Source organism: Meles meles, chromosome 1, assembly GCF_922984935.1.
Source record: "Meles meles chromosome 1, mMelMel3.1 paternal haplotype, whole genome shotgun sequence".
Taxonomy (NCBI): domain Eukaryota; kingdom Metazoa; phylum Chordata; class Mammalia; order Carnivora; family Mustelidae; genus Meles; species Meles meles.
The window spans coordinates 117,266,234-117,288,665 of record NC_060066.1 but is presented as its reverse complement, the minus strand read 5'-3'; the positions used below and the strand labels follow the sequence as shown (position 1 = coordinate 117,288,665).

The following is a 22,432-nucleotide window of genomic DNA, read 5'->3' as shown; positions in this document are numbered from 1 at the left end:
TCTGAGCCCCTGAAAAAGGAGTACTATCTATCTATCAGTGTGGCAGTTTTTCTAAGCCAAAAAATGGAGAGGGTTGGATTAGATGACTTGTACACATATAATGTTGTACCCATCTGAATTATTATTCACATTTATAATTGGGTTAACACCTTTTTTGGGGTAGGGAATGTAGAGATCAAGTTGAATTGTTGTAACACCTGTATTAGTGGAGTTTGAATTAATGAGGGATTTTCCTTTCCTGTCCATATTGCTTAGTAGTTTCTAGAGACCCAGTGTTTTGTAACCAAAATGGGAGAATGTCAAATTTAATCAACAAAACAAAATATTTATTAAGTAAACAATAAAGAACTCTGGGAGAGTGTGACCTGAAGATCCCAAAGACCTCTATCCCTGATGATCTGGTTATTATTTGATTTATGTCAAATAATAACTGCCCTTGTTTTGACCCAAGAGAGGATTGTGTGGGAAGTTTGTCTCTGAGATAGAGCTGAAGCATTGCTCTGCAGAGTGTCTGGAGCCTAAGTGTATGCAGAGTGCCCCCCTCTCGGCTCCTTGATAAATAGGGAAAAGGTCCAGTTTGCTCCAGCTGGAAAGCTGAAGTTGTTAAATCCATTTATACTTGTTCTGCGAGGAAAAGGACAATCTCTAGTCATATTGTTTAACTGTGAGTATTTTGTCTTCCCTCAAAACCCCAAATTTTATAGTTTTATGCTGTCTCAATTAAATATGAATGTTAATTTTGTGGGCAATTGAAACTATTGTTAAACTATAAGCTGTTGAGGGTATTTTTGGAACTCTATTTAGTTTCCACCATCATTCATTTAGCTTTTGCGAAATGAATAAGCCAATTGTTACTATGATAGTCAAATTAGAAAAAGCATTTACTCCTTGAAGATGAGAAATTTAAGTAGATTATACAGTGATTGGTCTTCTCCTGAAGAATGACAAGGCAATTTTGGACTGTGGTTGGACTCCAGGTGACATTTGATGTAATAATGTAAGTTGGTTCACAGTGATATTTACTCTTACATTTTAAAATGAAACTTGTTTTTAATCAAGAACTTCTTAAAATACATTTTATTTTTCGAAACAACAGGTTATATGTGAACTCAAGGCAACTTGAAATATATTCAAGTTATATATTTTATCTATTCAATATATGTAATATATTGAAATATATTCTGATAAAGGTATATCCTGGGAATTAAACTTATATTCAAAATACTATGGTTATACAAAATTTAAAAATTTTTATGGACACAAAATATATTTCTAGATCTCTGAAGTATATATTTATTTCATAGTCATGAATTTTCTAAATGTATAGTCTGATTTCTCTCTTCAGCTGTGAAAATCACTTGACATAATATTAATTAAATACTGTTTTCATTTAAAACTGTATATGAAATTGCATGATTCCATATATGAAATGTCTAGATTAGGCAAATACATAGAAACTGTGCTAGGGATTGGGGGAGGAAAGAATGGGGAGTGACCCCTTATGGATAGGGAATTTCATTTTGCAGTAATAAGAGTGCTCTGGAATTAGATGGTGGTGATAGTTACACACTCTGTGAATATTCTAAAAACCAAGAATTGTACAATTTAAAAGAGTGAATTTTATATTATGTAAATTACATCTCAGCGAAGCTGTATAATAAAACTCTATGTGAAAACTTCAGCATGTAAAATCTTCCCAGTATTCTAAGGTTAAAGGACAGATTCTTATAAAAAAATCAAGATGCCTTCATTTGTGCTGTCATTCAAATATATCTGCTTTATTTTCATTTTTCTTGGTTTCAATAAGTTCAGAGAATTTTGGCTCAAAGAGGCTCTGCTGTGAAAAATTTTTCATAATTATGTATCAAAGAGCACTGTCATTCATTTTTTCGGTAAAGGCCACTGTGAAAACTGAAAATTTTCAGTTTTTCTTATGAAGCCATCTACTTTTCAGTTATACTAATTTTATTCATGCATTATTCATGATTCAAATGACATATATTGCAAGAGTAAAAATATAAAAACTGTAAAATTCTTTAACATGTGGATGTAGTTCTCTGGAGCCAATATGTTTCTCCTGGTAAAGTTCTAGCCATATGAAGATTTACTAAGCACAATACCTAGTTAAGGCAGAGGAGATGCAAATTCATTTCGGCAATTAAGTATCTTTTCAGTAAAATAGCTATTATAATCTATGAAAAATACAGCTTTTTAAATAAAGTTGTATTTGTTAATGAAAAAAATATAGACTTTGCCCATGCTAAATTGATCCTCTTGATAAAAGCTCCTCTCTTAACTGAGTTATTTTTGTTTTTAAATAAATATTTACTAGGAAAGATAACAAAACAGAATCACTCCAGGCTTACTGTAACTTTTCTTTTTAATAAGATAGGAAGTTTTTGATTACATACTTCCCTCTGTGCTATTAATAATCTACTTGAGCGTTCTTAAACTAATTTTATGAATACTTTATTTCTGAAAGTTATTATGCATACATATTATAATACCTCTATTAAACATCTAAAAGGCTGAAGAACATGTAATTAGTGAAAAATTTTGTGTAGAAAATAATACAATATTACTATGAGCATATAAAACATAAATATTTTGTATTTTAAAGGGGATATTTTTAATCAAAGCCTTTTTATGTATATGTCCCATAAATGCCCTGAATATAACTAGTCCATAAAAACAGGTCTGCTTTGGGGTACCTAGCTGGCTTAGGCAAGAGCCATGTCACCCTTGATCTTATTAGGGTCATGGGTTCGAATCCCACTTTCGATGTGGAGATTACTTAAATAAATAAACAGACTTTAAAAAAACCCAGACAGGGGCGCCTGGGTGGCTCAGTTGGTTAAAGCCTCTGCCTTCGGCTCAGGTCATGATCTTGGGGTCCTGGGATCGAGCCCCGCATCAGGCTCTCTGCTCAGCAGGGAGCCTGCTTCCTCCTCTCTCTCTCTCTCTCTGCCTGCCTCTCTGCCTACTTGTGATCTCTGTATGTCAAATTAGTAAAAACTTAAAAAAAATTAAAAACCCAAACAGGTCTACTTTAGATAATATTTTTGGGTGTTTATCTACAGTATTGGAAGGATTTGGTTTCAGAACATTATTATTTACAATTTGAACCCTGATAGTGGAATCACTATAAGATATGTTTGTGTGTCTTTGTTAGGATAGCCCCAGTTTTGTTTTAACGAGCTACCTCTGGTTCATTCTATATTATTTCTCAAACTCTCATTCAGTGAAGTCTGCATCTAAGTAGTACCAATTTTAATTTTCAGGCTTCTTCAGATGTCCAATATTATATGAAGCCTAATAGTAAGTGCAGCAATTTTTAAAGAAGAGTAACAACTTCAAGTTTTCAGATTCATTTTTAATTTTCTAAATGCTAACTGAGGCTCAAAAGAGAAGTTTGGAAAGAACTGAACAGAACCATTGCTACAGAGTATCACACGTATTAAGTGGATAACATTCAGAATTGCTTTTATATGGCAAGCCAATTGACTTGTTGCAGTATGGAAACAGGGAAGTGTTGACTGACTGATCTTATTGATTTTAGTCCTGACTTTTCAAGGGAAACTTTGTATTAAAATTTCACTTTTTGGGGGGCACTGTTTTTGTTTCATCCCTTTCATCCAGTGCTTATTCTAAAGGACTACTGCTGTGCTGTCAGAAGACTGGGAGTTTCAAGTGCTTTTAGAACATACATTCTATTAGATGATAAAGGGGACACATTTCAAAGATATTACTATTTAAATCATCTTCATGGATATAGAAACCTCAGCCATGAAGTTCACACATGAATAATAAATCAAAGGAAAAGGCTTTTCAATATAATCTCAGAGGCTAAGAAATTTGTTGCATAAATTTTTTGGCATGATTTAAAACCCATTTTCTTTTCTTTTTTGTTCTTTTTAAAGGTGAAAACTGTCTTTATCTTTAATAAAGAGGATAAAGCTATAAAAGACTATGGACTTTAGAGTGACCTTTATTTTCTTCAGTTTCTTAAGCTGTGATTTCCTGTTGAAGTTTATTCAAATTTTTGGAGTTCCTTTCTAGGAAATAACAAAAATAAATAGTTTTTCCTGTTAAGGGTTCATCTTACATTGTGAATAATTTTTTTAAAAAAGATTTTATTTATTTATTTGAGAGAGAGAGAGAGAGAGAGACAGCGAGAGCAGGAACACAAGCAGGGGGAGTGGAAGAAGGGGAAGCAGGCTTCCTGCAAGCAGGGAGCCCAATGTGGGGCTGGATCCCAGGACCCTGGGATCATGACCCGAGCTGAAGGCAGACACCAAGGACTGAGCCACCCAGGTGCCCCTGTGAATAATTTTTCTTTTAATAGCTTATGATTTTTAGACTTTACTATTTAAAAATTTTTTAAAAATTCCATTTAGTTAACATATATGATATTATTAGTTTCACAGATAGAACTTAGTAATTCATCAATTTCATACAACACCCAGGGCTTATTACATCAAGGGCCCTCCTTAATGCCCGTCACCCATTTACCCCATCCTCCCACCTATTTCTCCACCAGTAACCCTCAGTTTGTTTCCTAAAGTTAAGAGTCTCTTGTGGTTTGCCTCCCTCTGTTTTCATTTTTTTTTTATTCCCTTCCCCTATGTTCATCAGTTTTGTTTCTTAAATTCCACATATGAGTGAAATCATATATTTGTCTTTCTCTGACTTATTTCCCTTAGCATAATACCCTCCAGTTCCACCCATGTCATTGCAAATGGCAGGATTTCATTCTTTTGGGTGCCTGAGTAATATTCCTTTGTATGTGTATACATATACCACATATTCTTTATCCATTCATCTGTTGATGGCGATGATGATGTTCATCTCCATATCTAGGCTATTGTGGACATTGCTGCTATAAACATTGAGGTGCATGTGGCCTTTCAAGAATAACTATGTTTGTACCCTTCGGATAAATACCTAGTAGTGCAATTGCTGGGTTGTAGGGTAGCTCTATTTTTAACTTTTTGAGGAAACTTCATACTATTTTCCAGAGTGGCTCTGTCGCTTTGCATTCCCACCAACAGTGTAAGAGGGTTCCCCTTTCTCTGCATCCTTGCCAACATCTGTTGTTTCCTGAGTTGTTCATTTTAGTTTTAGACTTTACTATTAAAAAGTATAACACTTTTTCCAGTAACCCATAAACTTTTTTTCAAAAAAGAAAATTTTAGTCAAGTGAGCCAAGATTAGTATTTTAATGTTTAGCATATCACAGGGCTAAGAAAATAGAGCAGATTTAGAAGATAAAAACAAATGCTATATAAGCCATTTTTTCCTATTCTTTAATTTCTTTCATGGAAAAGTCTAATTTTTCTTCCTAATTCATCTAAATTTAGAACACTGAGATCTTGAAACTATTAGAATAGCGATTATAAGAATCAGTTATTAAGAACTGTGCTGAGTTTTATATACATTAATTCAACTCTCCAACAACTTTGCTAGGAAGGTTTTTTGTTTTTGTTTTTTTTGTTTGTTTGTTTGTTTGTTTGTTTTAAAGATTTTATTTATTTATTTGGCAGAGAGAGATCACAAGTTGGTAGAGAGGCAGGCAGAGAGAGAGAGAGAGAGGGAAGCAGGCTCCCTGCTGAGCAGAGAGCCTGATGCGGGACTCGATCCCAGGACCCTGAGATCATGACCTGAGCCGAAGGCAGCGGCTTAACCCACTGAGCCACCCAGGCACCCTGTTTGTTTGTTTTTAAAGATTTTATTTATTTATTTGACAGAGAGAGAGATCACAAGTAGGCAGAGAGGCAGGCAGAGAGAGAGGAGGAAGCAGGCTCCCTGCTGAGCAGAGAGCCCGATGCGGGGCTCGATCCCAGGACCCTGAGATCATGACCTGAGCCGAAGGCAGCGGCTTAATCCACTGAACCACCCAGGCGCCCCGCTAGGAAGGTTTTATTATTTTTCTTTTACAAATGAGGAAACTAAGGTTTAAGGAGACTTAATGAATGACCCAAAAATAAGTAGCAAAAGCAGTATATGAAGCCTAACACCAAAGCCTGGTAAACTTTCAAAAGCCACTTTCATTATTACCAAGATTTATTGAGTTATTTGTAAAGAGCCAAGCAATAAAAAATTGGCAGAATTAATAATTTGGTGTGTAGAGATATGAGAACTCAATATTCTTCCAGTTAAAGGATAATAGAAATGTCTAATGTAAAAATTCTACTAAACTCTTTATTTTTCAAAAATAGTATTGTACTTTTATAAAATCATGCTGACTTGATGAGCATACTTTCAAAGAGTCTAAAAAGTTTTGTTTCCTTTAGTTCCATTTCAGCATTCACTGATGAATAAGTGAGACTTGGAGCAGAGAATGGCAAATTCTTATGTCACTACATCTGATGGTTACTGTTTTGCTGAACCAGTGCAGTACTATGGTATGTAACAAAAGCTACAGTACAATGGTTGATAAAACACTTCTTGTGTGACATTATGGTTAATTACAGAGTTTTTTTTAAAAGAAATTAACAAGCAAACCAAAGAGTTTAAATTGTTCCCTACAAGAGAAATTAAATTAAAAACTTAAAAAAATCATTCTCTTACAAGAGAATATAATTAATTTCAGAAAAATCAGTAACTCTAAAATGTTGTAAGCCAGAATCAAATGTAAAGAGAGAAAAGCCTGATAGTCTAAAATTGTATTTGATTTTTAAAATTTGAATTAAGATGCAAATTAGAAGTTATTTTTAGGGTTTAGCTGAAGCTAGTTCACATGCAATTCAGTAAATGTGGCTCAGAGTAGTTATTCCATATACTTGAAATTTTCATCTTAATATAAGATTTTTATCAAAGGGAAAGAAATAGAATGCAGGATACAAAAGGAATTTTCTCCAAAAAGACTAAGGCTATAAGATGAACTTAATTTAATTTTTTAATCTTTAGTCTTTTGTTTTTTTGTGGGTTTAAAAATTATTTATTAATTTATTTATTATTTATGTTGTTAGGGTCCCATGATCAAAGGAGCGAGACTGATACAGAGCAAAGGTCAAGCAAAGCTTTATTTCGAGCCAGTATTGAGAATCAAACTGACCAGTTGGGGCCGCCTCTTACAGAGAGAGTGACCCCTCCTGGCCTCATAGACTAACTTTTAAAGGGTAATGGCCATGTGATTGAGCCTGGCCACACACAGGTGGCCAATGAGATTGTAACACACAGAGAAAGTTGCATAGTCATGCTAGGTCACACATGGGTAGCCAATTGAATTACAATTCACCCTATAGTAGATATTTTAACTAGCCTATTACCTTGGTCAGAATTAGCACCCAAAAGGCACCCAAAAGGCTCCCAAAAGGCGGGCCCACATTTTTTAGGGAGATAGTGATTGGATGTCTCCACCTGGTCTGACCCGCCCTTGTATTTGGGCTCTGTTATCTGGGACTGGTCGACCATATTTTACTGGTTTCCCAGACTTGCTTTTAAGTAAGTTCCCCTGGTTGGGGGGGGGGGGGTGGTGGTGGTGGTGGGCAGTGTCAGTTTAAGTTTTACTGCATAAACAACAAAATCACTGTTTAACCGAGATGGAATCGCTCAGGCTAAATAGGCCCTTACAATATTATTTATTAAGGTTTTGAAAATTTAAATTCAATTAATTAACATATAATGTATTATTGGTTTCAGAGGTAGAGGTCAATGATTCATTAGTCTTATACCCAGTGCTCATTATATCACGTGCCCTCCTTAATGTCCATTATATTTAAATGCCATTTTCTTTTAGGGTTAAGGTAAATGTGAGGGTTAGAGCTTCAATTCTAATTTCCATGCTAATGGAACATCGGCTAGTATTATGCGGTCTTTTGACACTCATTCAAGAAAGGCCCTCTTTAATAAAAAAACTTACATTGTTTTTACTGATAACCTTTCTTTTTATATTAGGTTATTATTAGTATTTATTCAACATTTAGCATTAGAGTGAATGCTATAAGATTGCAAGTGATTTATGTGAGTTAATAAAAATTATACTGTTTACCAATCTTGGTGGTAGAATTTTGAGGTTAAAAGTAAGTTTAATCACCTGACTCAGCATCAGGAAAAGTACAAATATAACTAGTTACAGATATAGATATTCAGTATTCCTGGGTCCTTTTGAAGCCAATTTCTGGATTTAGACTTAGAAATTTTCCTGAAAGCAGAAGGTAAGTTGGTGGCACCTGGGTGGCTCAGTTTGGTTAGGAGGCTGGCTCTTGATTTTGGTGCAGACCACGATCTCAGTGATGAAGTTTTAGAATATAAGGGAGGTTTGGTGGGGTGAGGTCCAGATCCAATGACCAAGGAAGAATTCTTGAGACATCTTTCGTTCAAAATGGTGGTTTATTAAAGCAGAGAGACAGGACCGGTGGGCAGAAAGAGCTGATACCTGGGGTTGTGAGGAGCTGTTCATTATATGCTTACAAGTTGGGAGGGCGTCAGGGATGGCGTAAGTCTCCAAGGAATTTCGCAAGCAAGGTTTCCAGGACCTTGGGGGGCTAGATATTGTTGGGGAAAAAGGTTATTCATTACCAGTAATAAAACCTTTGTTGGTGAGACCCTTTAGATGTGTATCAGTGATCATATGCTTGGAGAGTTTTGAGATAAAGGAAGTTTTCAAAGAAATTGTTAAAGTAGACTTCAGGATCCTGGTTGAGGGTAGGGATCCTCAGGCTAGGATTGCCCTTTGCCCTTAGCAAAGCGTTAAGGTGGAGGTAGTTGAGTCCCTAGAGGAATGTCACTCTGCCTGTTTCAAGGGCTTGTCAGTGGGCAAGGAAATTTAATAATTTTTTTCTTCTGCATTTGTTTCCCACATCCTCAGGGTCCAGGAATCAAGTGGGGAGTTTGCCCAAGGATTCTCTCTCCTTCTCCCTTTGCCCTCCTCTAGCTCATGCATGTGCGCACTCTCTCTGAAATAAATAGATAAATCTTAAAAAAGAAAGTAAGTTGGTGTTTGGAAGCTTCTGATAATTATAATAATGATATTCATTAAGTATTAGTTTATCTTTTATATATGCTTTTGCATACCATATTTTGTTTTATCCTTATAGTAACCTGGTAAAGCAGGCAAATTTAACCCCAGATAATTGATAGTTAGAATTGTTAGTCAACAAAATACAAAAGAAACTAGTAATTTAAATCAGATGTACAAATGGCAAAGGACAGTGTTAAGGTATATTTAATGGGGAGTTCTAAACATATACATATATGTTTTTGTTGGAACTCCCCATTAAATATATATATACATATATATGCATATATATATATATATATATATATGCATGCTTGAAATAACCAAGTAAAATTGTATTTTAGTTTGATTTTGGGGGGTGGGGTGGGAAAATTTATTAATTCATGTCTTTACTGACCTGACTGCAAAACATTTTATCCACACAAGGGAAATGCAAAGGATGGGGAAAGCCTTCTTCCCTTCCAAACAAGGGGAAATACACATTTCTATTTAAGAAGGGAGACTGGATTGATACGTAAGCCATTAGCAACAGACTGGCCTTTTTCCCAGCCCCAGAGCAACCTCTGCCTACCCTTGGAATGGCAGTACTTATGAAGCAGGATAAATCAGTTTACTGCCCTCTCCTCACTCCTGGTGCTGGCCAGCAAGTCCTTGCGACGCAGTGGACATTTTGAACTCATTGTTGAGCATACAGCTCTTTGACATTTGAAAATAATTATGGAATTTTGACTTTTTACCGTTTGTTCTTTTTATATTAAAACAACTAGATATTCTGCCAGAGCAAATCAACTATCAGCTGCACGACACTGATTTTCAAGAATCAGCTTATTGCCAGTACTCTACTGTCCAGTTTCCAACAGCTCTGCCATCCCAATCTTTACAAAGTCATTTCAACACTTACAGCTTGGATCCACAGTTCGGTGGTGGAGAGTGTGGATTTGATTCCTATGAACTAAATAAACCCATTTATGTGGTTGACCATGATGCTGAAGATGGATATTCTGGAATAAAAAGGTCCAGACGAACTCACTCTTCTATTCGGATTAAGCGACAGGAAGAACTCTGTGTAGTTTGTGGTGATAAAGCATCAGGATATCATTATAATGCACTTACTTGCGAAGGTTGCAAGGGTAAGCAAAAAGTTAAAATCAAACTGAAGTCCTAGTGTTCACTGAAGAGTCATGGAAGTTTAAGTGTGTAAGAATACTCTTATTTTTCAGAGTGTGAAAAATAAAACCAGACAGAGCCATTGATACATTTAAAGGTGGTCAATCCGTGCCTAGAAGACATGAAAATGGAATGTAATAGCTTTGATTTAGTTTTCATTTTTGATGAAAACTTTTACATTTAAATAGAAAATTCAGTATTTATGCAGCAGAAGGTTTCTGTGGTTTTAGATGAATCTGATATTGGAACAGAAAATGATTTTTAGCAGCTCCTGGGTGGCTCCATTGGTTGGGCGACTGGCTCTTGGTTGTGGCTCAGGTTGTGATCTCTGGTGGTGGGATCAAGCTCGGAGTGGGATGCTCTGTGCTTGGTTCAGAGTCTGCTTGTCCCTCTCCCTCTCCCTCTGCCCCTCCCCCTCCACCCCTCCTCTTGCTCCAGCACACGGGCGTTTTATCTTTGTCAAATAAATAAATAAATAAATAAAATCTTTTAGGGAAAAAAATGATTTTTAAAAATATCTGAATGTTAACTGCTCCATCTTCTCATGTGGTTGATATAATTCATGCATTAGAAGGGAATTTGAATTAAATGACTTCTATGATGCTATTTTAATTTCTTTGAATGCTTTTCTGGAAACAAATGGGAGGCTTGCAAGTGAAGATCATAATTGACAATGAAATTTTCAAAGAGTGAAAATAGTCCTTGATGAAGTTTTGAGTCCTTGATGAAGTTTTTGAAACACTTCTGCATTGTTTTTATTTACAATTGCAATGTTGGGACAGAACCCGGAAATGATTAGGCCAATGCATCTTGGTAAGCATGTCTGTTTAGAAGTTCAGGGTGAAGACTTACTGTCAGAATCTCACAACTCACCCCTCACAAAGAATAGCCAAATGAAGACTGTGGGAAATTAGGTATCAGCTTTATGAATAGAATAGTTGGGCAAGTATTTGCTTATTCTTAAAAGGCAGGGCCTTACTGTTCAAACTAGATGGAAGAAGGGGCCCCCAGGTTAAGCGCCTGCCTTCACCTCAGGTCATGATCCCAGCATCCTGGGATCCAGCCCCCACTTCACATTGAGCTCTCTGCTCAGTGGCAAACCTTCTTCTCCTTCTCCTGACCCTCACTCATGTTTGTTCTCTCTCTTTAGTGCTCTTTCTCTCTCTCTTAAATAAATAAATAAATCTTAAAAAAAAAAACAACTAGATGGAAGATGAGGCATGGTTCTATAAACTTAAGCTGAAATCTCTATTTCCTTTGCTGAATCTAAATCACAAAACTCTTAAGTGTGTCTAGAGAAAAAAAGGGTATGGCAGGTCTCTAAGAGGGGCATTGACAAAGATTGTCAACTTTACCGCTTGGAATGGATTAAGAGGAAGACAGCAGAGGTTACTGCATAGGAATGGGGAATGAAAGAGGAAATGGGAAGGGGGGCTGCTATGCATGGATTTAAGAAGTGAAAAGGATAATATAGACACCTCCACTGAAACATACACACACACACAGACACATACACACACACACCATGGCCTACTCAATGTCTCAGACCAAATAACCTAAAAATGCTTTCTAACCTTGTTGAGTGCTAAAAAAGGAAGAAGGATAGAGAACTAAGTTTCAAAGAATATCTTTTCCTATTTATATGGTTGAGATGGAAATAGGAGAAAAGAAAAGAAGTTTTCCTTATAGTTTTACAGGAGTGTATATTCTTTTTTTTTTCTCTTTAGCTCTGTGATTTTTTAAAAATAATTTTTAAAATTTTTAATAAACATATATTATTAGTCCCAGGATACAGGTCTGTGAATCGCCAGGTTTACACACTTCACAGCACTCACCATAACACATACCCTCACCAATGTCCATAACCCCACCACCCTCTCCCTACCCGCCTCCTCCGGCCACCCTCAGTTTGTTTTGTGACATTGAAAGTCTCTTATGGTTTGTCTCCCTCCCGATCCCGTCTTGTTTCATTTATTCTTTTCCTAACCCTCAAACCCCCACATTGCATCTCCACTTCCTCATATCAGGGAGATCATATGATAATTGTCTTTCTCCGATTGACTTATTTTGAGGAGCGTATATTCTTTCAAGGGCACCTTGAGAGACGCTTCATGGAATCCTGATATTCTGTACAACATAGTTGTAAAAATGCTTTTAGATGATATATTATAGCCATATTAAAAAAGAAAGTTATCTTAATTGATGGAAGTATTTTGTTTAAATTTTAGATGTGATTATTGAAAGGAAGAACCTTGGAATAGAAGATATCAATCATGAAGGAATATAAACATATATTAAATTGAATCTTACTGATGGAAAAAAGCATTTTATTGGGGCGCCTGGGTGGCTCAGTGGGTTAAGCCACTGCCTTCGGCTCAGGTCATGATCTCAGGGTCCTGGGATCGAGTCCCACATCGGGCTCTCTGCTGAGCAGGGAGCCTGCTTCTCTCTCTCTCTCTCTCTCTCTCTCTGCCTGCCTCTCTATCTACTTGTGATCTCTCTCTGTCGAATAAATAAATAAAATCTTAAAAAAAAAAGCATTTTATTGAAATAATTTAATTATTTTGATTACTTAACTCTACTAGGAATATATATATTTAAAAAATGGGTCTCCTGGGTGGCTCAGTCAGTTAAGCATCTGCCTTTGACTCAGGTCATGATCTCAGGGTCCCGGAAGCAAACCCCGCATTGAGCCCCACATCAAGCCCCACATCAGGCTCCCTGCTCTGTGGGGAGTCTGTTTCTTCCTCTCCCTCTGCCTGCCTGCTTGTGCTCTCTTGCTCCCTCTGTGTCAAATAAGTAAAATCTTAAACAAACAAAACCCTAAAAGTACTTAATAGTGAAATTTTAAAAGTACTTTTTTTGTTATTAGGTTTTTTCCGACGTAGCATCACCAAAAATGCAGTATATCACTGCAAGAATGGTGGCCACTGTGAAATGGACATGTACATGCGTAGGAAATGTCAAGAGTGCAGACTGAAAAAGTGTAAGGCAGTAGGAATGCTGGCAGAATGTAAGTGTTATTATGGACTTTGGGGGTTCTTTTTTGAGGGGGATTTTAGTTTTTCTTACCTTATTGACAACATAATGCATTAAAAAATAATCATTTTTAACATTAACATATTAGTCTAGATTTAAGCTAATTCTCTAACAACTGATAGATTGGGATGACTAGTAACCAATCTAGGTAATTATTTCCATAAACCCTGTTCTACACTATATTGCTCTAATTTTGGCAATAATCGTATGTTCTTCTTCATTGGAAATCCTTGTATTTTCATATGATCTAACCTAAAGTTATATAGTTTATCTATAAAGAGCAGAATTTTAAATTAGTAGTTTCCCTTCTTTGGTCTTGTATCTTTAGAAACCTACATGACAACTAGGTATGTAGAGCCTACTAACAGCTCATAGGTGTCAAAAACCAACTCAAACAGGCAGAAGAGTACTTAGGCTGTTTGAGTTCCTTCTAGGTTCACAGTGTTTTTAGCTTATAAATTACATGATATCATGTAATCCTCAGGGTAGTACTAAGATTTTGGCCTTATTTCCACAATTCCTCCTATTTCCTAGGGCTCAAAATGTCATGGTGATTTCAAAGTTCATTTTCTTAATAAGGTATTAGTGTTTTCATGCCTAACCTAGCCTTGCTCAAACTCTTATCTTGCAGTCTTTCTATTATATTAATTTCATGGCTGTTTCTTCATTATCTCTTTTTATTTTCCTTTAACTGCTAATATTCTTCAATTTTTATTAAATTACACTCCTGTTCAATAAACACCAATGCAATGATGTTTATATTACATTGCTTATTTTAATAAAATCTTAACTCTTCATAGCTTGACCAAAAGGATTCTTATTACTTAAAATTCCAGGGGTGGGGGCACCTGGCTGGCTGGATTAGTAGACAGAACGTATGACTCCTGATTTCAGGGTTGTGAGGTTGAGCCCCATGTTGGGGATAGAGATTACTTAAAAATCTTAAAAAAAAAAATTCAGGTTGGAGTCGATCTTAAGGTCGTCTTGTCCAACCAGCCAAATCCTTTACTTTATCTCTGTCTGAGACTGCTCAGACTGCCATAACAAAATACCATTGTCTTATTAGGAAAAAAGTGACTTAGCTCATTTAACAAAATCACAAAATATTTCCTTGACTTAATATAAAAATCAAAGAAAAAAGCTCATAGACAAAGTAGTTGAACTTCTATATCAATTGATATTCTACGTTGTTTCCATGATATAATGTAGAAATTTCTCTAATATAAAAGGTCTAGGGGTGCTTGGGTGGTTCAGTGGGTTAAGCCACTGCTTTTGGCTTAGGTCTTGATCTCAGGGGCCTGGGATTGAGCCCTCCATCAGGCTTTCTGCAGGGAGCCTGATTCCCCCTATTTCTCTGCCTGCCTCTCTCTCTACTTGTGATCTCTCTCTTTGTCAAATAAATAAATAAATAAATAAAATCTTTAAAAAAAGGTCTAAATTTATGGTTTGGAGATGCAAAATTGATTTTTAATTTATGTGTAGGATGACTGTGTACTTTTAAGTAGAGGGTAGTTATAGAAGGAAAAGAAGAGATTAATGTAATAAATTAATTGCTGTGTATATGCTTGCCAAAAAAGGAAAGTTCTTTGTGAAAAGACAAGTCTATGATAATATATGTGTACAGTGTAAGAACATTTTCATTAAATCCTATAATGTTATTTGCTAAACCTAAAACATCTTATTTGAATTTCATAATATCGCAGGTTTGCTCACAGAAATCCAATGCAAATCAAAGAGACTTCGAAAGAACTTTAAACAGAAGAATAGTTTTTACTCTAGCATCAAAGTGGAAGAGGAAGGACTAGACAACAAGCTTGTATCATCCACCACTAGAGCTGGAAAAATGGTAAGACTCTTACAAAATTTCTTGTTTCTTTAATGATGACATGTGTTGCTTAATACAAATTCATTAAAGTTTTCCCCCTATGTTTTCTTATAGATTAAGGAGAGCATGGAACTAACTCAAGAGGAACATCAGCTCATTAATAACATTGTGGCTGCTCATCAAAAATATACAATTCCTTTAGAGGAAACAAAGAAATGTGTATGTGTTCATTAATGGCAAGAAATAATTTATAACTAATTATATTAGAAAATAAGAGCATAAACATGAAAGTTAAAAATCTAAACAGTTAGTTGAAAGAAATAAAATCTATTACTCTTATTTCTTTTTGTTGGCTAGCTGCAGAAGTATGTAAATCCTGAACTGAGCTTTTTGAGACTCTCGGAGACAGTGGTCCTACACTTACAGGTGTTAATGGATTTTACCAAGGGACTCCCAGGTAATCACTTTATGATCTTTGCAAAAAAATCAGTTTCATACTTAATTTTTAAAAAGTTCCCTGTTTTAAAGGAAGGGGACATTTTAGGAAAATAAAATCTCTATTTTTCCACCAAAGCTGTTCATTTTGTCTGCTTTAAACAATCAGGTGTGGTTGATTAAGCATCCCACTCTTGATTTTTGCTCAAGTCATGATCTCAGGGTCGTGAATTTTAGCCCCACATTGTGCTCTATGCTGAGCATGGAGACTGCTTAATATACTCTCTCTCCCTCTGTCCCTTTGGACCTCTCGTGTGCACTCTCGCTCTCTAAAAACAAAATAAAACAAAAACAATCAGATGATTAAAATATTCATATTTAAAAACATTCAAATGACTCCAAAGACTTGGTGCAAGACACATGATTGATTGTATCTTTTAATGTTTTGAAATAAATTGTTGTTTCTGAATAGAAAAATAAATCAAATAAAATTGTATAATATGAAAAAAATCAAGCTACAGTTGGCTAAAACTTAATTATATGCACAAATAACTCACTGTAAAAATAAATTCTTTGAGGCTAAACTGACTGTGTTTAATTTGCTTTTGCCATATGAGAAAGTATTATTCTCTATTTCTGATGAAAGTGCTCCAAAATATTACCATGTAGAATCAAGAATTTTGTTCATATTTGAAATTACAGATCTTGATTATTCTAATGAAACACGTAGGATTCACATTATAACTAAATGAATAATTAAAAACATTAAATCTTATTCCTGTAAATTATCTCTTCATTACTCATTTCAAACTATTATGTGATCTTTTATTCAAGGATTTGAGAATTTGACAGCTGAGGACCAGACTGCATTATGCAAAGGATCAAAAACTGAAGTGATGTTCCTTCATGGGGCCCAACTTTACAGTCAGAAAGAATGTCTTTCATCAGCTTCTGAAAGTAAAAATTGTCAACCAACTCAATCTTAATGTTAACGGTTACTATTAAACACAGCAAGAAATTACATAACATCATTTTTTATTATATTTTTATAATAAATATTATATCCTCACTTTACTAGTTAGTATAAGTACTTCATGATAGCTTTTCCAATTCATTGATATAGGTTTTACTTTTCTTTTAAAGAAAACCTTTTTTTTTCCAATTATATGTCATCATGGAAAACATTTTTGCAGGGTTTTCTACATGAAATTTATATAAAATCTGAACTATTTATCTCAGTTCATGTTTCAGGAATAAAAATTATAAAGCTACCATTTGTTGGGAATATTTTTTGTCTAACAGATTAGAGAGATTGGATTTATTATCTGTATAAGGATTTTTTAAAAATCAGACTTTGTTTTTCCCTGTTACTAGGTCCTATGAGAATATCAGATCATTCAGATCATTCACTGAATTTTCCCAATCAGAGTGATAATAGGACTGTTATTTATTCTATGGAAACATTTTGCAGTGAAGACTGTCCACCTACTACACTGACTGGTAATATTACATACAATACAAAATATTATATTGGATGGGAAAAATTGGTCAGATACAATGTTTCATTTTATTATTCTGCTTTGAGAGAAGATAGTAATGACAATATGTTTGATTATGCACTATTGTCTGAAGAAAATACATTTGATATTAATCTTTTTAGGTATTGCTGAAGAATTTATTACCACATTATTTTACTTCTACAGAAGAATGAGTGAACTTAATATTACTAATACTGAATATGCTCTGCTTGCAGCAACAACTGTGTTTTTTTCAGGTAAAAACCATTCAGAAGTATGTATTTGGATTAAGTTTGGCAATCAAATCATGATGTCTGTGGTTATTATTCACTGATGCCAAATGTTAACTTTATTTCACCAAAATTTTCTCTTTGAGAGAATTCACTTCAGCTTATGAACATGCTGTAATTTCTTGCATCTTAGAAAAAAGCCTTCTTGACCTCTAATCACTTTCAGCTATTTTCCCATTTCTCTGTTCTACTCTACAGAAAAACATTTTTCTCTGTGTACTCCTGCCTTCCTTCATCTCATCTCATTTACTCCTGAACCCACTGCAAATTTTTGTCCCCTTCTCTCCATTCTACCATAATTTGTCAAAGACTGTCAGTAATCTGGCATGGCTGATTCCAGTTTTCAATTCTTAGTCCTCATTGTACTTGATCCATCCGCTTCATCTGGCAGAGCAGATCACTCCTTCTCTCTTGGAAAATTTTCATCACTTGGCTTCTGTTGATCATTCCCTCCTTCTAGACATTTTTCCCTCCACTTGAATTCCAGGACATCACACTGTCTTGATTTTCCTCCTCCGTGCTGATTTTTCCATCTCCTTTGTTGATTTCTCCTTATCTCCCACGCTAATAAATGTTGAGTGTCCTAGAGCTCAGTTCTCTTTTCTTCTACACTTACTTCCTTTGAAATTTCATCCTATGTCATGGCTTTAAACACCATCTACATGTTGACAAGTCCCAAAGTTATATACCAAGTTGGACTGCTCCTCTAAGCTCCACTAAATAGCCTACTCAAGATTTCAACTTGTAGTAGACATATCAAATTTAACATCTCCCAAGGTGAACTCCTGATCTCTTCACTGATCCTCCTATATTCTTCCCCTATCTTTACTAAATGTCATCTCCATCCTTCAAGTTACATAAGACAAAATTTGTGAAGTCATCTTTCGCTACTTTCTTTCTCTTATACCCTGTCAAATACGCAACACCTCCTCTTGGCTTTAGCCTCAAAATATATCCAGAACTCAACCACTTTTTACTGTCTCTGTCCCGGCCACCTTCTTTTACTTTCCTGTTTCTGCTCTTGCCTCCCTAGAGTCTATTCTCGATATAGTAGCCAGAGTTATTATTTTTTTTAAGATTTATTTATTTATTTGACAGACAGAGATCACAAGTAGGCAGAGAGGCAGGCAGAGAGAGGTGGAAGCAGGCCCCCTGCTGAGCAGAGATTTTTTTTTTCCCAGGATGCTGAGATCATGACCTGAGCTGAAGGCAGAGGCTTAACCCACTGAGCCACCCAGGAACCCCTTATTTTTTTTTTAATTTAAAATGTGTATATCTCTTTTTTTTCCACAATTTTTTAAAATTTATTTTCAGTGTAACAGTATTCATTGTTTTTGCACCACACCCAGTGCTCCATGCAGTATGTGCCCTCCCTATTACCCACCACCAGGTTCCTCAACCTCCCCCCCCCCCCCCCCCGCCCCTTCAAAACCCTCTGGTTGTTTTTCAGAGTCCATAGTCTCTCATGGTTCATCTCCCCTTCCAGTTTCCCTCAACACCTTTCTCCTTTCCATCTCCCCCTGTTATATATCTCTTTTTTTGCCCACTCCTCCCAAACTCAGGATATAAACTTAAAGAGGGCAGAAAATGGTGTCTGTTATGTTTTCTGCTATATCTCCACCACAGTGACTGGATAAATAATTGTTGCCTACCCATTCAGAAATTCTTGGTTGGTTCTTATATTTTATAACTAGGTACTTAAGAAGCTTGCCTTTTGCTTACTGTTCATCTTGAGGAAATTAATCTTTTTAAATTTCAAGTAAGCTTGAAACTTTTTCTTATACTCTTACAACCACTTAATGACCCTTCTCTTCCTATTTGACTTTATATCTCTACCTCATAGAATACTATGAAGATTAAATAAGTTAATATATGAAGCAAGTTACTTGCATCATATCTTGCATACATTAAGGGTTTGGTAAATATTTGTAATTTTTATTATTTACAAACTGTATTGTTTTAATTATCTTCTACCACTTTCCAGTATTCATTAAGATATATATGATGATGTTTTTCAGATCGTCCATACCTTAAAGATAAGCAGCATGTGGAAAATATACAAGAACCCATTTTACAAATTTTGTACAAATATTCAAAAATTTATCATCCAGAAGACCTACAGCATTTTGCTCGTCTCATAGGGAGGCTCACTGAACTGAGAACACTGAATCACAACTACTCAGAAATACTTAGTACCTGGAAAGCAAAAGACCCTAAATTGGCTAGTTCACTCTTGGAGAAATGGAATTTGTATTCACATTGTTGAAATTTAGAATGTTGTTGTGGTTTGTCTTAAAACTTTCTAAATCTAGATTTTTGACTCTATCATCATAGGATGACTGATTTGAAAAACAAACAGGTTTGCTAGGCAACCAATATATCACCATAAAATGGATGTCATCAGTGCTCATCAAATTTTGTGGAATATACAACCAACCACTAGAGGGACATCTAGGATTCTTTTCAAGATTTTACTCAAAAGAAGCAGTGACTATTGTGTTACCGTATGGTTCCTTCAAAAGGGAATAATGCTAAATAGAGTTCTTGCCTGAAGAAACTTTACTTTTTTCCTTTAGGAGAAAAACTGAATGAAAATATATAGATTATAGATATGAGAAAGGCTATCTAGTGGAAACAATTGTAATCAGAATAAAGGTAGTTTGTGAAACTCATTAATTAGGCACGATTGATGGATTAAGAACTAACTTTCTAAACTTATTCCTGTTATAGCATTTCATGAATTATTAAAGGGGAACAAAACTGTTCAACTCTTACTTTTTCTTAACTTAAAAAAAATCTTTTTAAGTCCACTTTTTAAAAAAATCCGTGATGGCAAGATATTGAAAAATTTAAAATGACAAATCATCAAAATGTTTTAACATACATTGGGAAATTAGCACAAATTACTACTCATTCTGGTAGGCAATATTTTGACATTTTTGCCAATACCTTTTGTAGAAAAAACGAAGTTCTTAAAAACTGAAATCTTTCCACAGATATTTTAATCCTTGTATGGATAGAAAGGCTATTTAGTAAAAATAAATTTTATGTGTAGTATATGAAATTGAGAAATTCTATGCTGGCAGTATTGTTTTGAAAGACTGGGTGTAAGTACATAAAATAGTGTGAATTTAAGGTAATTTAATACTAGGCATAGTAACATTTTGGTTTCAAGACAGCAAAAAAAGACCATAGTTCAATTTTTTTTTAGCTATAAAACTTAAAAAAACCTGGAATGTTGAATTTATATCCTCAACTTTAAGAATATCTTATTTAAATTTATTAATTATTGTCCCCACGGGGCATCTTGGGCATAAACCTGGAATTATCTCCTGGAGGGACTATTTTGTCTTTTTTAGGGTATCTAGCCTGTTTCCTTAAAATGTAAAATAAAGGACTTAACCTGGATCAAAATTTTTTAAATTTTAGGAGAAACTATGATGTCTCATAGATTAAATTTATACAAAGTTGGATATTTAAAAATATTACTTAAGCTCTTTGGGAAAACATCAATTATAGTACCGGAAGAAGTTAGAAAACAGTCAAATGTATTCAGAATGGAATTCATTATCGTATTGCTCGAACCTAAGTATTTAGTACCACAATATTTATTGTATTTCCTCGCCCCAGCTTGAAGCCAAGCAGTCAAACTTCCTTCCCTGCTTACTATTTTAAAAAGCCATCAAATCCTATTCATTTTACTTCCTAAATAAACATTTGATACCCCTTCTTCATCTTCTCTGTCACGGCTCAGCTCCTCACACCTTATCCCGCCTATTAAACTCTCTCCCAAACTCCAGTCCGACATGCCTAAACCATTTTTCATAATGACACATTTTCTTCTAACTTGATCTTGCCTCCCTTTCTACTCAGAACTCTTCAAGATCCCCATCCATAAAGGCTAAAATCCAAAAGCCTTTGGAAGGTTTCCTACCTGCCAAATCGGCAGCCTCATCTCTTGCCGTTTTCCCACCTGGCCTCACACACCTACGCCAAACTTCTTGGAGCCTCTCTCGTACTAATCTCGCTCACAACCACAGGGCCTTCCCCTGGGTTCCCTCGGTCAGGAATCCTCTTTCCCCATTAACTGTTGGCCCACTGTCTGATCACTCTCCTATTCTTGAGCGAAGCCTTAAGAGAAGCCTACCACCTCTGTGCAGCCTCTCCTGACTCCCCAGGCCAGCCCAAGTGCCGCTTTCTCTGTGTTTTAACAAACCTTTCTAAATTACCACCTTTAAATGATTACACCTGGCTGTAATTATCTGCCCATCTGTTCCTTCCCTAAGACTCAACTCTTGGGTGACAGAAATGCGTTTTTCACTCTCTGCTCCAATCTGTCATGGTCCTTGCTAGTTTCCCTTGCATTCTCTGACAATAGCAGAATCTGAAAGAACGTCTATGCAAAGGAAAAATAGAATCCCGCGAAGAATCGTTCCCAATGTAGAGGAAAATCTCGCGAGAATTAGGAGCCGGGCGAACTCTCGCAGCTGACCGTTATTTAGCCGTTAAACAGTCGTGTTCCGCGCCCTTTCCTGGCTGGCCACGGAAGGGGAGTGATTTCCCGCCTTTTCTGAAGTTCGGAGGCAGAAGCTCTCGTTGATTCTTTTTGCTGTCCTAATAGACATCAGGTAGCAGTTCGCGTGGGCACCGAGTCCGTGGTTTCCCCCTGAATCTTGAAAGGTAAGGGCAAGGGTACTGAGTTCCTTTTTTGACGACTGAACCAGGAGCTGGGCGATAATTTGATTCCGTCGGCACCTGCGGCGCTCCGCCAGCGAGGACTCCCCTCCCCCCGCCCCTCCAACACCTCTTGGGTATCCGGTAGCCCTCTTAAGAATCTACGGTAGTTCTCTCGGTGGAGTGATGCAATTTACCAGGGCTGGCGGAGGTAGAGCTTTGTTTTCGGGGTGTCACAGTGATGGTACCTCGGAGTTTCTGGCTTATCTAGGTTGCCAGCTTGGCCATTGGTGGTGGTAGATGGTGGGAACAATTGTGGGGTGTTCTTACTTTGACTTGCCCAGTGATGTGATGCTGCAGACTCACAGTGTAGCAAAGGTTACACCCGCTCCTTTACATAGCATTTGTTGTACAGACCTTGCTTTTAAAAATAAAGAATAAAGAGCATATTAATGAAACAATGTAAAAACACTTTTTCCCCCCCTGCCTTCTGGGGCAATAGATAATTACAGCTGGAAGAGAG

At 35.9% G+C, this 22,432-nt stretch overlaps 1 protein-coding gene across 3 annotated transcripts; it reads left to right on the top strand.

Annotated features, from left to right (window-relative positions):
- The first annotated feature begins 602 nt into the window (after nucleotides 1-602).
- On the top strand, nucleotides 603-22,432 carry LOC123949518 (bile acid receptor-like). 3 transcript variants are annotated; one of them, XM_046020807.1, is made up of 11 exons: nucleotides 603-664; nucleotides 6,294-6,404; nucleotides 9,730-10,092; nucleotides 13,002-13,142; nucleotides 14,872-15,014; nucleotides 15,108-15,212; nucleotides 15,351-15,450; nucleotides 16,263-16,385; nucleotides 16,803-16,928; nucleotides 17,089-17,202; nucleotides 19,254-22,430. In XM_046020807.1, exons 2-11 carry the CDS (start codon nucleotides 6,341-6,343, stop codon nucleotides 19,499-19,501), a joined length of 1,527 nt encoding a protein of 508 aa, XP_045876763.1. In that variant the 5' UTR covers nucleotides 603-664; nucleotides 6,294-6,340; the 3' UTR covers nucleotides 19,502-22,430. The 3 variants fall into 3 exon arrangements, with proteins under 3 accessions (XP_045876763.1, XP_045841231.1, XP_045833823.1); XM_045977867.1 differs by lacking the exon at nucleotides 603-664 and adding an exon at nucleotides 929-997 and having other exon boundaries at nucleotides 19,254-22,431; XM_045985275.1 differs by lacking the exon at nucleotides 16,263-16,385 and having other exon boundaries at nucleotides 19,254-22,432.

What these genes read in the sequence shown, in the direction of transcription:
- LOC123949518 (XM_045977867.1), top strand. Translation starts at nt 6,341, where the DNA reads ATGGCAAATTCTTATGTCACTACATCTGATGGTTACTGTTTTGCTGAA. An exon ending in TACTTGCGAAGGTTGCAAGG is followed by an intron (nt 10,093 to 13,001) that starts GTAAGCAAAAAG and finishes TTTTGTTATTAG; the next exon opens with GTTTTTTCCGACGTAGCATC. An exon ending in AACAACTGTGTTTTTTTCAG is followed by an intron (nt 17,203 to 19,253) that starts GTAAAAACCATT and finishes GATGTTTTTCAG; the next exon opens with ATCGTCCATACCTTAAAGAT.